Source organism: Anopheles coluzzii, chromosome 2, assembly GCF_943734685.1.
Source record: "Anopheles coluzzii chromosome 2, AcolN3, whole genome shotgun sequence".
Taxonomy (NCBI): Eukaryota; Metazoa; Arthropoda; class Insecta; order Diptera; family Culicidae; genus Anopheles; species Anopheles coluzzii.
In genome coordinates this window covers 122,882,832-122,894,712 of record NC_064670.1, presented here as the reverse complement: position 1 = coordinate 122,894,712, position 11,881 = coordinate 122,882,832, and the positions used below count along the sequence as shown (strand labels likewise).

The 11,881-nt window shown below is 44.2% G+C and overlaps 4 protein-coding genes across 5 annotated transcripts in view; all 4 read right to left on the bottom strand.

The window, feature by feature from the left end:
* Positions 1 to 13: 13 nt before the first annotated feature.
* Positions 14 to 2,737, bottom strand: LOC120961624 (C-type lectin 37Db-like). The gene is made up of 2 exons (XM_040385488.2): positions 1,716 to 2,737; positions 14 to 1,646 (listed from the first exon to the last, which is right to left on the bottom strand). Exons 1-2 carry the CDS (start codon positions 1,851 to 1,853, stop codon positions 1,263 to 1,265), a joined length of 522 nt encoding a protein of 173 aa, XP_040241422.2. The 5' UTR covers positions 1,854 to 2,737; the 3' UTR covers positions 14 to 1,262.
* An 861-nt stretch (positions 2,738 to 3,598) lies between these two features.
* Positions 3,599 to 5,882, bottom strand: LOC120961623 (C-type lectin 37Db-like). Its single transcript, XM_040385487.2, has 2 exons — positions 4,182 to 5,882; positions 3,599 to 4,099 (listed from the first exon to the last, which is right to left on the bottom strand). The coding sequence occupies exons 1-2, from the start codon at positions 4,317 to 4,319 to the stop codon at positions 3,731 to 3,733; spliced, it is 507 nt and encodes a 168-aa protein (XP_040241421.2). The 5' UTR covers positions 4,320 to 5,882; the 3' UTR covers positions 3,599 to 3,730.
* A 46-nt stretch (positions 5,883 to 5,928) lies between these two features.
* On the bottom strand, positions 5,929 to 8,076 carry LOC125906828 (C-type lectin 37Db-like). The gene is made up of 2 exons (XM_049607420.1): positions 7,704 to 8,076; positions 5,929 to 7,621 (listed from the first exon to the last, which is right to left on the bottom strand). The coding sequence occupies exons 1-2, from the start codon at positions 7,827 to 7,829 to the stop codon at positions 7,253 to 7,255; spliced, it is 495 nt and encodes a 164-aa protein (XP_049463377.1). The 5' UTR covers positions 7,830 to 8,076; the 3' UTR covers positions 5,929 to 7,252.
* A 97-nt stretch (positions 8,077 to 8,173) lies between these two features.
* The window catches only part of LOC120961622 (C-type lectin 37Da-like), a 4,106-nt gene continuing 398 nt past the window's right edge, over positions 8,174 to 11,881 (bottom strand). Inside the window, exons 1-4 of one of the 2 annotated variants that reach the window (XM_040385486.2) lie at positions 11,052 to 11,881; positions 10,784 to 10,983; positions 9,292 to 9,976; positions 8,174 to 9,222 (exon numbers count right to left, since the gene is read on the bottom strand). The exon at positions 11,052 to 11,881 is cut by the window's right edge and continues 398 nt beyond it. In XM_040385486.2, coding sequence (XP_040241420.1) covers positions 8,839 to 9,222; positions 9,292 to 9,429 — 522 coding nt within the window. In that variant the 5' untranslated portion in view covers positions 9,430 to 9,976; positions 10,784 to 10,983; positions 11,052 to 11,881 and the 3' untranslated portion in view covers positions 8,174 to 8,838. Of the gene's footprint in view, positions 9,223 to 9,291; positions 10,083 to 10,783; positions 10,984 to 11,051 lie in introns of those variants that run through there. The other variant, XM_049607418.1, reaches the window with a different exon arrangement.

The following is an 11,881-nucleotide window of genomic DNA, read 5'->3' as shown; positions in this document are numbered from 1 at the left end:
CAGGAACCTCTGCTTTTACAAATCTCACGGAAACCCATGCGTTCGTGTATTATTTTCAGGAATATTTTATCTTATTTATGATTTCTCTTCATAATATTACAAAAACGTCACCACTCACGAGCTCATCTTTCGCACATAAACCCATATTTGCTGGAACAATCGCGATCGTCCAACCCCCAACCGTCCAACGTAACGCTTAAATCCCGATGATGGACCAACGCAGCACAATCATCATCCCCCGCTCCTCCGCTCAACAAGTATAGGGGACCTCAACTCTTCTTTCCGCGTCACGTTTCACACAAAAACACGTATTTGCATGAGCAATCTCGATCGTCCAAACTTACGTAGGCGTTACGTACAGATTCATCCTAGAATTCTCCTATCTTGGGTCAAAGGTCAGCAACGACTGTAGCATGGAAGCTAAATGGCGCACAAGGATGCTGGCTGTCAACCGGCCATTATATAGCATGAGAAAGTACCTCAAAGAACCTGTCGCGATGGACAAACCTGGGGCTATATTTCACCTGCATAGTACTAGTACTCACATACGCCTCTGAGACGTAATCTGAAGTAATCTGTCCCGGAATCGGCTCCGTATCCGTATCGACTCCCGAATCGGAATCGGAACTATTTTCAACATCAGCTCCAGAATCGCAGTTGGCTCCACAATCAGAATCGGATCCGAAATCCAATTCGACTTCGGTATCTTCATGAGAAAAGACGTTTGGGGCTAATGTCAATTTGAGAACTAGCTCTCATTCCGGACCTGATTGTGATTTTAGCGGCCAATTCCAAATCAAGAGACGATGCTGACTCTGGAGCCGATTATGAAATAGAATTCCGCTCCAAAATCTACTCCAGAACCGTCTCCAGAATCGGTTCCGGAATCGGAATTGGCTCGGGAATTTTCATATCTGACAAAGCTCTTGTAGCCGCGTTCGAGAGGACGATGCTCAGTAGGATCTTTGGGGCCCGTCTGTGTGGAAGGGCGATGGAGGAACCGATATAACGGCTAGCTATGCGAGATGTACGATGAACTCCCGGTTATACAGCAATACATTATTAATACATTTGCGATTGCTTTGCATTGTATACGGCCCAGTGGAACCGTAAACTTTTTTATTTTATAATGTTCAGTCGGACGGTCTACAGAATACGCACTTAATTCGAACATTGAAATTTGCACTTTTTGATTTCTCATTAAAGATGGGAATTATGATAACTAAATCCCCTTTTACCACTATAACAAGCTATCCCGCACTCTAACCATCTAACGACTCGCACATGAAAAAGTATTCCTTTTCGCATGGTCTATCATCGAACGAATAGGTAGCACCATGTCCGTTTTGGTAGTGCTGCAGCACCACACAACGCTCCACTGTACAATCGTTCACCCGCCCGTGGTTTGGTTCACCCTGAGTCCACCGATCAAACGTGATCCTCTCACCGGTCGACGTCCAGAGGAATTGATTTTTCTCTCCCAAATCATTGCCCGATGTCCACAGTTGGATGTTGCTTTCGTTCGCAGTAAAGAATCCACTTTTCTTGATGTACTCAATGACTCCATCTAGCTGTGACTGGCTGTTGATCGATACCAGGAAGAGTCCTTGCGATCGACAAAAAGCGGATGCCTTATGCCAGTTTAACTGTTAGGATGTAGTGTATCACATCATTATCTGAAGAGGGAAAACAATTGATCGTTAGTGGCTACTTACCTTGAACGTGGTACCGAGGTAGTACGATTTCTCCTCAAATGCTCTATAACCTACCGCATCACGATTACTGGCAGATAAGCGAAATAGGGTGGATACTATGAAGAGCAAAATAATCGGAGATAGTAGGGGACGGGCCATGATGTATCTTAGAAGACAGTGCTGTTCGATGATCTGTCTCGGTCAGTTGCTGATACAGGTCTGACGATGCCATGCATTTCACGATCGAAGTGATCGAGCAATCGACTTATCAGCATGTAGGCCATTCTTGAATGCAGATCGATGTCAAGAGAAGCTTTGCTATTTCTATCAGTGTGTATTGTTTTCTGAGCTATCATCTGCGGCGAATGATTCATTAAAGTATGTCAAGGCGGTGCTCACGCAGGCGGCCAAACTGATAATGTCACTTCTCTGCACGTTTTGCTTTCACCAAGGGCTTAATGGGCCGTATAGAATAGATGAACGCACGTATGAAGTCGTCTAAAATTGTACCTATCTCAGGTCAAAGGTCAGCACCGGCAACAGCATGGAAGGTGAGTTGCTCAGAAGGATCTTTGACGGAAGGATGTCTGTGTGGAAGGACCAGAGAAGACTTGATACAACGGCGACCTGTATGGTGATTTTACTGTCCTGCAGCGTATGAATCTCACCAATCTCACCAAGGTGGGCTAGCCATGCAATACGCATGGAACCGGAACCCTTTTAGACCGTCCACATGGACACAGGCCCAAGTTGAGATGGATAGATGGTGTTGAGGGGTACGCCATTAAAGCAGGGATAACACATTGGCAGACGAATACGAATAGACGCTGGACCGTGAGTGGTTTCGGACACTCCTGAATATTCAACAATGACACAACAACTGCAATGTTTTATGCAAAGTCTATATAATACAGAGGTCGAGTCGTCCAGAACATTTGATCAAAAAGCGTGGGAAAGTTTTGACAGCTGGATGAAAAAGCTTCAATAGTTTCATCGTAGCATACATTGAGGTTTTAGTTGTTGTGCATGCAGTGGTCTGAAAGCATTTTTGGCCATTTTTACATCGTTTGTTTGTAATATTGTACTTTAAAAAGTTGAAGAATATCAAGAAAAGATAGAATTATAGTGAAATTATCAATTACAACAAGATCAGTGCCCGAAATTACGACGAAATCTTGTGCAGCTCAAGAGGGTCAAAGCTAAGAAGCCAGATTTCTGATTGTGGTCATTTTTAAGTGATGAATTACTGAAAAAACTACTCCATGCCACGTTCATGAGAAAGAAATGTATAGTTAAACTAAGTTTTGAGCACAAAATGCACAATTAGCCCTAAAAAGTGTATGGTTGTTTGGAATCGTTTGTGAACGCTTTTTCATCTAACTGTCAAAAATAAGCTTTCAAAATGGTGGACCAAAATCGAGCTATGCATCGACCTCTGTATTATATGGACTTTGGTTTTATGGATGAAATAAACCGCACCGCTCTCTTATTAGTGCACTTAAAACACATAACCACGCCATTCCTAATTGGTGTACATCATAGTAGCCATATGAATGGATGTTAAGGCCGGGCTACATTGATCGTACTCCGTGGTGTAATTTTGATTTTCACTAGCGCATCTGGCGGCGACTGGTGGAAGCTTTTTTTGGTCATCGAGGGAATGGTCGTGCCGGATCTCAAATTTAAGTTGTTTTTTCATCGTTTTTTGATGCGTAAACGACTGAAATACTTGCACAACATATTTATCTATCAATTGCTTAGCTTTTTCAGTCCAGTTAAAGTAAAAAACATGAAAAAGAAACGTATTTTCTGAAGCGGCTCCAAATTGTTTGGCAAAATGCTTCGGTCAGCGGCCGCCAGATGCGCTAGTAAAAATCAAAATTACGCTTGCGAGTACGATCAATGTAGCCCGGCCTTTAGGTTGAGCAACATCATACAGTACACATGGCGTAAAATCATATCAATGGAAGAAGTTCAGCGGAGCTCATTAAAGTGTACTTTTTAGCAAAGATTAGCTCTCAAATACAACACTAATCCTACAACGCTTCACACATGAAGAATTTTTCCTTCCCGCAAGGCCTATCGCCCAAAGTGTAGTTGACGGAATGCAATTTGAAGTGCAGCGTGACACAATTCTCGTATAAGCACATTCCGTGCCTCGCATTGTTCGGTTCACCTTTGTCCCACCGATTGAACGTCACCCGTTCGCCGGTCGAAGAGAAGAAGAACTGCCCTTCCTCCCCGAGATCGTTACCGGACGTCCACATGTCCAGGTCGTTGTTCAGGTTCAGGTGTCCGCTCTTCTGGATGCACCTGATCACATCGTTCAGCTGTGCATGATTGTTGATCGACACCAGAAACATGCCGCGGGATCTACAGTAATTCATCGCCTTATACCAGTTGATCTGTATGAACGATGAAGGAAATCTCACTTTTAATGAACTGCAAACACGTTATGATATTTCACCGTCAACAAACTAAAATCACCTTAAATGTGTTGCCGAAGTAGTACTTCCCGTGGCATAACTCGGACGTATCAACGTCTTGATTTGTGCTGATCAACCCAACTGCCAGGAAGCTGAGCAGAATCGCCACCCAAGCGTTGGCCAAGCGTTTCGTTTCCATGGTGCTCACGTTCACATTCAACTACAGTCTGTCCACACACGATCGCGTTGCAAACGATTCTAATGCCAATTCGCGCTGGCACGCGGTACATATAGTTTGGAAATTACACAACAATGATGAATTATGTGCAATTTTCTCGTTGTCTGTGTGTCCTGATAAGGCTAAAGATATCAGTTTGTTCTCGGGATTCCCGTTGTTTGCCAATTAATGTTTAAGGTGGATGCAGGATGGTGTCGTCCGGGGTAAGGAGAGAAGGTTATCGCTATGCTCACGGTATGCGAATGCTGCATGCAAGATCTTTGACCTCGGAGTAACCAAACATGTTGATGATAAACAATTGCATGGAATTACCGAAAACGAAAATGTTGGAAGGAACCTAGGAACAGTTTAACACCTTGACGGCCGCAACACACTAGTGATGGGTAAAATCAACAAAAATCCAGAATCGCTTCCGAATGACTCGGCCAAAATCGGAAGCGATTCCGGAAGGTAGGTGCAAAATCCGAACTCGAAGCCAAGGGTTCCGATTGCTCCGACCGGCTCCGGACGGCTCCGATGGCTCCGGACGGCTCCGAAAGGCTCCGACGGCTCCGGGCGGAATCGACGGTTTGAATTTGTCGGAATCGGAGCCGGAGTAGCAATGCTAGGAAGCGATTCCGAGCCGTGGGTGCGATTCCGATGACCCATCACTAGTTCGGAGTCGTCCGGAGTCGGAGTTGTCCGGAGTCGTTTGGAGTTGTTCGGAGTCGTTGGAGTAGTCCAAAGTTGTATGGAGTCTTTCGGAATCGGAGTTGGTCGGAGTCAACAGGAGCCGTGTGGTTTAATGTCCTTGTGATCAGACATTTCCTTTCGTTGTGTTTTTTGTCTTTCTGTTTGCGCGCACTTCCTATACAAGCCGACCTCGGCCGACTCCAGATGACTATGGATGACTCCGTGCGCAGCCGATTCTGGATGACTCCAGACGACTCCGGACGACTCCAACTCCGGACGACTCCAACTAGGGACGACTCCGGACGACCCCGACTCCGAACGACTTCGGGTGACTTCGGGCGACTCCGAACGACTCCGGGCGACTCCGGGCCATTTCGGATGATTCCAAACGACTCTGGATATTGCAGCGCGGACCTACCTTCCGGAGTCGATTCCGAATTTATCGGAGTCGGATCGTAGTCGACTCCAGATTTTTGCCAACTTTACTCATCACTACTCCGACGACCCCGGACGACTCCGAACGACTCCAGACGACTCTGAACGATTCCGGGCGGATCTAGTGGTTCTATATTGCCGGAGTCGGAATCGGACTAACAATAGTCGGTGTCGGATCGGAGTCGTGGGTGCGCTCCATACAGCACATCACTAGTTTGCCCATGCTGCACATGCAAGATCTTTGACTTCGGAATAACCGAAAATATTGTTGATAAACAACACCACGAAATGACCGAAAACGCTCCAAGGAAGGTTCCTGGGCCAAACGATACATCATTTTAAAGCATAAGTCTTCTTCTTTCCGTTTTTGTGCATGAAATGGGTCAAAATATCTCTTTTCAAAGTATTTAATTCATTCTCTACTGTTGTATTGTCGTGCTTTTGTATTTAATTTTTTTTTTTTTTTATTCAGGAGTAACGGTCCAAAAAGGCCGTATTGCTTAATATTTAAATATTTTATTACATACAAAATAAATAATACGACACAATTTACAATCACAATGAACACTTTAAAATCACAAATGCGGTGGCCGCGCACCAGCCGCACCGTGCGCCCCTGCCGAGAGCTCCTGCTCGATCGGATCGCAAACACACTCTAACTGTGCGCTCGGCACACACTAAGCCTTGCGCTGCTTAGTGTGTGCGACAGTGTGCGTGACACACTGTCGTCCTCCTGGACGTTGACCGGCGGCAGCGCAACTGCCACGGCAAGTCCAGGGGTCGGCACGGCTGCCCACAACATCTACCCTCACCATAAGAATCCGTAAGCGTTATCAAGAATAATGGAATGAGGATCAATTTTAACCGTAGAGTTGGCAACCAGATTTACACACGTAAGTTGGCAACCGGCATACCCGGGTATTCCACACGTTTTGATGCAAAAAATTAACGATTTTCATAGGTAAACAATGCTTTCTATATTTTAATGCTGTAAGCAAGTAATGCCGACCATATATTCTCTTCTATTTCATTTATTCATTAAGTTTTTTTCATTTTAATATAAAAATAACGGTCATATTGAAATTTGGAACCGCTTGAATTTGACTCGAAAATAAAAAAAGAGGAAGAAGAGAAACGTCATTCTCCATACAAAATGTATGGAATACCCGGGTATGCTGGTTGCCAACTTACGTGGTAAAGTTAAAAAAAAATTCAAAATAAAATACTTACAGGCTGTTAAAAATTACAACTTATACACCAAAAAATCATAAATTAAAAGTTGGGAGGCTACGGCAAATTTCAGGTCAATAAAAGCAATGAATCAAAAGTTATGGCAGTTTAAAGTTGAAAAAAATACCCGGGTATCCGGTTGCCAACTTAAAGGTTAATATGTTTCAAGGAACGTTCCTTGAGGAGTTGATACAACGAATCATCGTACCAAGGTGGGCTGGCCATGTTATACGCATGTATCGAGATAACACACCCCAAAAAGCGCTTTTAGACCGTCCACAAGGACATAGGGCACGTAGTTGGCCCAAGTTGAGAAGGATAGATTGCGTTGCACACAGAGATCCTATGTCCAACATAGATCGTGTGGAGGAATACACCATTTACGCTGGGATAACAGGTTGGCAGACGAATAGACGCTGGACCGTGAGTGGTTTCGGACAAACCTGAATATTAAATACTGACATAACAACTTTAATGTTGTATGGATGAAATGTACCGCACCGCTCTCTCTTATTAATCCACTTCAAACACACACACCTACACGCTGTTCCTAGATCCTACAACGCTTCACACATGAAGAATTTTTCCTTCCCGCAAGGCCTATCGCCGAACGTGTAGTTGACGGAATGCAATTTGAAGTGCAGCGTGACACAATTCTCGTATAAGCACATTCCGTGCCTCGCATTGTTCGGTTCACCTTTGTCCCACCGATTGAACGTCACCCGTTCGCCGGTCGAAGAGAAGAAGAACTGCCCTTCCTCCCCGAGATCGTTACCGGACGTCCACATGTCCAGGTCGTTGTTCAGGTTCAGGTGTCCGCTCTTCTGGATGCACCTGATCACATCGTTCAGCTGTGCATGATTGTTGATCGACACCAGAAACATGCCGCGGGATCTACAGTAATTCATCGCCTTATACCAGTTGATCTATATGAACGATGAAGGAAATCTCACTTTTAATGAACTGCAAACACGTTATGATATTTCACCGTCAACAAACTAAAATCACCTTAAATGTGTTGCCGAAGTAGTACTTCCCGTGGCATAACTCGGACGTATCATGTGTGCTGATCAATCCAATTGCCAGAAAGCTGAGCAGAATCGCCACCCAGTTGGCCAAGCGTTTCGTTTCCATGGTGCTCACGTTCACGCTCAACAACGGTTCAAACGGTTCTAAAGCCAACTCGCGTCGGGATGCGGTTAATATAGTTTTGGAACGATGCACCAATTATGCATTATGCTCAATCATCGTGTTGTCTGTATGCCTTGATTAGGTTAGAGATATCAATTTGTTCACGGGATTCCCAATTTTTTGTATCGGTATTCCCGTATACACAATTAATGTATGCGGCGGTTGCAGGAAGATGTCCTCGGCAGAAGAAAGGGAAGATTATTGTTATGCTAACGGAGTGTACACATGCTGCATGCAAGATATTTGACCTCGGAATAAACGAAAAAAAAACCAAAGCTTTTAAGGTAGGCAGTGGAGTTAACTGGATTTTAATTGCTTTCTATTTTATAAACAATCTTCATATAAGAACTGGCCCAAACTTATGCAGGTAACGTTGCATTCCCGCCCACAGAAGCGATCGTTGAAGGTGTAGTTATAGTTGGGAAAGGATGGCCGTGCAGTCGTCAATCTTGTAACCGTCGAGGACCAATGGAATTCACCCTCCTCGCCGAGATCGTTCGCAGACATCCAGGCCATGAGGTCTTTATGCGTTTTCGTGTACCCGGTACTGTCCCGATACTCGATAACGACTTCCCGCTCTTCGGTACAGCAGGAACGCCAGTACTCGACCGCAACTGAACCGATTTCTATGCTATGGCAGACCAAGGCTTTGTGTTATGTATGCTAGTCCGAAACTCACATCAAGACTTGCAATAAAGCAAAACTCAGGGATTGCAGCAAGCAACACTTTAGGGATTCATGAATATCTAAAGAATCAATTATTTTCTGCTAGAAATCAACAAATCTTTCGATATTCATTAATCTTTTAAAATTTATACGGATCATTAGCGTTTCGAGACACGAATCACTTATCGCTGTTGATTCATATGAAATAATCTTTACGGAAAAAACTTATGCATGAAATTTTAAATTAATCCATCTCCTTTACCACCCTAACAAGTTATCCTGCACTTTAACCATCCAACGATTCGCACATGAAATAGTATTGCCATTCACATGCTCTATCATCAAACGAATAGGTAGCACCGAGACCGTTTTGGTAGTGCTGCAGCACCACACAATGCTCCACTGTACAGTTGCCCACCTGAGCATGATTTGGTTCACCCTGAGTCCATTGATTAAACGTGATCCTCTCACCGGTCGACGTCCAGAGGAATTGATTTTTCTCTCCCAAATCATTGCCCGATGTCCACAGTTGCAGGTTGCTCTCGTTCGCATTAAAGAATCCACTTTTGTTCACGTACTCAATCACTTCATCTAGCTGTGACTGGCTGTTGATCGAGACCAGGAAGAGTCCTTGCGATCGGCAGAAAGCGGCTGCCTTATGCCAGTTTAGCTGTTCGAATTAAACGATTGATATCACTATTCGGAGTGGGGTAACAGTCGACCGTTGGTAGCTATTTACCCTGAATGTGGTACCGAGGTAGTACGATTTCTGCTGCAAAACTCTATAACCTATCGCCTCACGATTACTGGCAGATAAGCGAAATAGTGTGGATACCATGAAGAGCAAAATAATCGGAGATAGTAGGGGACGGGCCATGATGTATCAGTGCTGTCCGATGATCTACCTCGAAGTGTTTCTGATGCCTTCCTGACGGGCACTGGCATTTCGCAATTGAAGTGATCGGGCAATCGGCTTATCAGCATTATAGGGGTTTTCAGGAGATGACTGTTTTTATGCTCTTGGCACACTTTCTAGACACTTTTGCACTGGAAGTGATACTTTGCAGTGGCGAGCTAAGGATAAAGCTATCACTGTAGTGAATCTAATTGTGACGGAAGGTGGATTCTAAGGCACTCTGATTGCAAAGGCCAAATGGAAATCCAATAGGAATAAGCATGCACTAGAATTCTGATAAATAAGGTTGGGATAGAATCCATTTCCCATAAATTGAAATTTGCAATGGTGACCGCTTTATCGTCCAGCGGGCCCAAAGTATCACTTCCCGTGCGAAAGGGTCCGGAAAGTGTGCCACAATTTCCAGAACCCCTGCAAACTCCTGTAAGTTCATCCTTGGATGTAGATCACGATCAAGATAAGCTTTGCTTTGTTTGCTACCAGCGATTATTACTTTCTGGACAATCATCTGTGATGAATAAAATGATAGATTAGAGGCGACATTCATTTCATCTAGCAGGCTCTGGCTGTTAAAACAAATGCTTGCATCGATTGTTTGATACAGGGTTTCACACTTTATCTCAAGACCGCGGGACCCCTTCCCGAATCTGTCTTAGCCAAAGCCAAGACTGCGGTATGATGCTTGAAAACGTTGATGATACCTGAATTCATCGGATGCAATGCTGAATCTGCGGCACATTTCTCGAAACACACTGGTCCGCGCCGAGGACATGCGTTCGAATATTTTTTTACACGGATAACCTTTGTGTACATCAGTGTACTGAAAACAGTGAATTATTTTTTCGTGTTTTTACCACAAAAGATTATTTAAACAGTTCAAACTACTTTCTTAACACATGTAAATATTTTAATTAAACAAATTTGCAATCACTCATTTTATTAAATTGTCTTTTTTTTGATAAAAAAACGAAAAGGATAATTGAGTGTTTCTAATAGACTGATGTACACAAAGGTTATCCGTGTAAAAAAATATTCGACCGCATGTCCTCGGCGCGGACCAGTGTGTTTCGAGAAATGTGCCGCAGATTCAGCATTGCATCCGATGAATTCAGGTATCATCAACGTTTTCAGGTATCATCAACGATTTCAAGCATCATACCGCAATCTTGGCTTTGGCTAAGACAGATTCGGGAAGGGGTCCCGCGGTCTTGAGATAAAGTGTGAAACCCTGTAAGAATGCAGCAGTTGCACGACAGGACGGTCTATCGCGGCTACAACACAAGCCGGTTATGTTTCTATTTCTGGTCTTTCTTACCCTGGCGGATCGTGTGTCGTCGATTCATTCCTGCTGCGGAGTTTTATTTTTGGAATATGGGCATCCTCCTTCTCACCTATCAGCAGCTACTAGAGGTCATTGGTGCATTTCACAATTTGGAGCTCTCGAGCGATTGAATTGTCTTTCATCAGTGTCTATGCACATAAAATGGGTTTCATTTATATTTAGATTCATTCAAGCTGTAAAGAAATATAATAAAATCATTTGTTTAACACGTGCTTTCCAAAAAAAAGACTGTTCTACGTACTTTTCCAGTCACCGGTACTGTAATTATTCAGCAGCATCTTGCCGTCCACACTAACACCAACGCACACCGTGGCAAAATCGCATTTGATTTCTGTAAGACGCTCTACCACCAAACACACCGGCGCCATCCGTACCACCACTACCAAAGTAGGCGATGAATTGTATGAGAAAAATGTGAAACGTTGCCTGCTTGCCAGTTGATGTCGGTTAAACATTCCGAAAATGCCGGCCGGTGTAAAAATAGCAGCCGCTGGAACGAAAAGGTCGTATAATGCGCACACCGACACATTACCATACCGATCGAAACACACACGCACACACACGCAAACCTGCATGTCACGCACATTTTTGCCCAACTTCTTTTCCATGTGCAAATTCTGCCCCTCTCTAGGAGTGTGTGTGTGTATGTGTGTTGGTGAGATGCATAATGGACTCCCTGTTTCAATGACCTTTCCTTGTAACTTCCCGGGTGTTGTGCGTATTGCCCTTCCGGTGAGGATTAATTTTACTTTAAAAGAAAATTATATGCAATACAGCGTCGTAAAATAGAATCACATTTGCCTATCCACGAGACATTGCAAAGCCCGCGACAGGGCGCTGCATGATCGCAGCTCTGCCACATAACCTCAACGCGTTGATAATCGATCAATCAGCTGCTGCAGCGGTGGTGGCATGAATTTCGCGATCAAAAAGGTGCGACGTTGCATATTCGCTCCTCCTCCTCATGTGCGGTGTGATGTCGTGGTTGCTACTCACTGTTGCTAAGGCGATTTTTTTTCCTTTTGCGCGACTGTGAAAGCATACGCCAACCAGCGCAATCATCGCACCAAC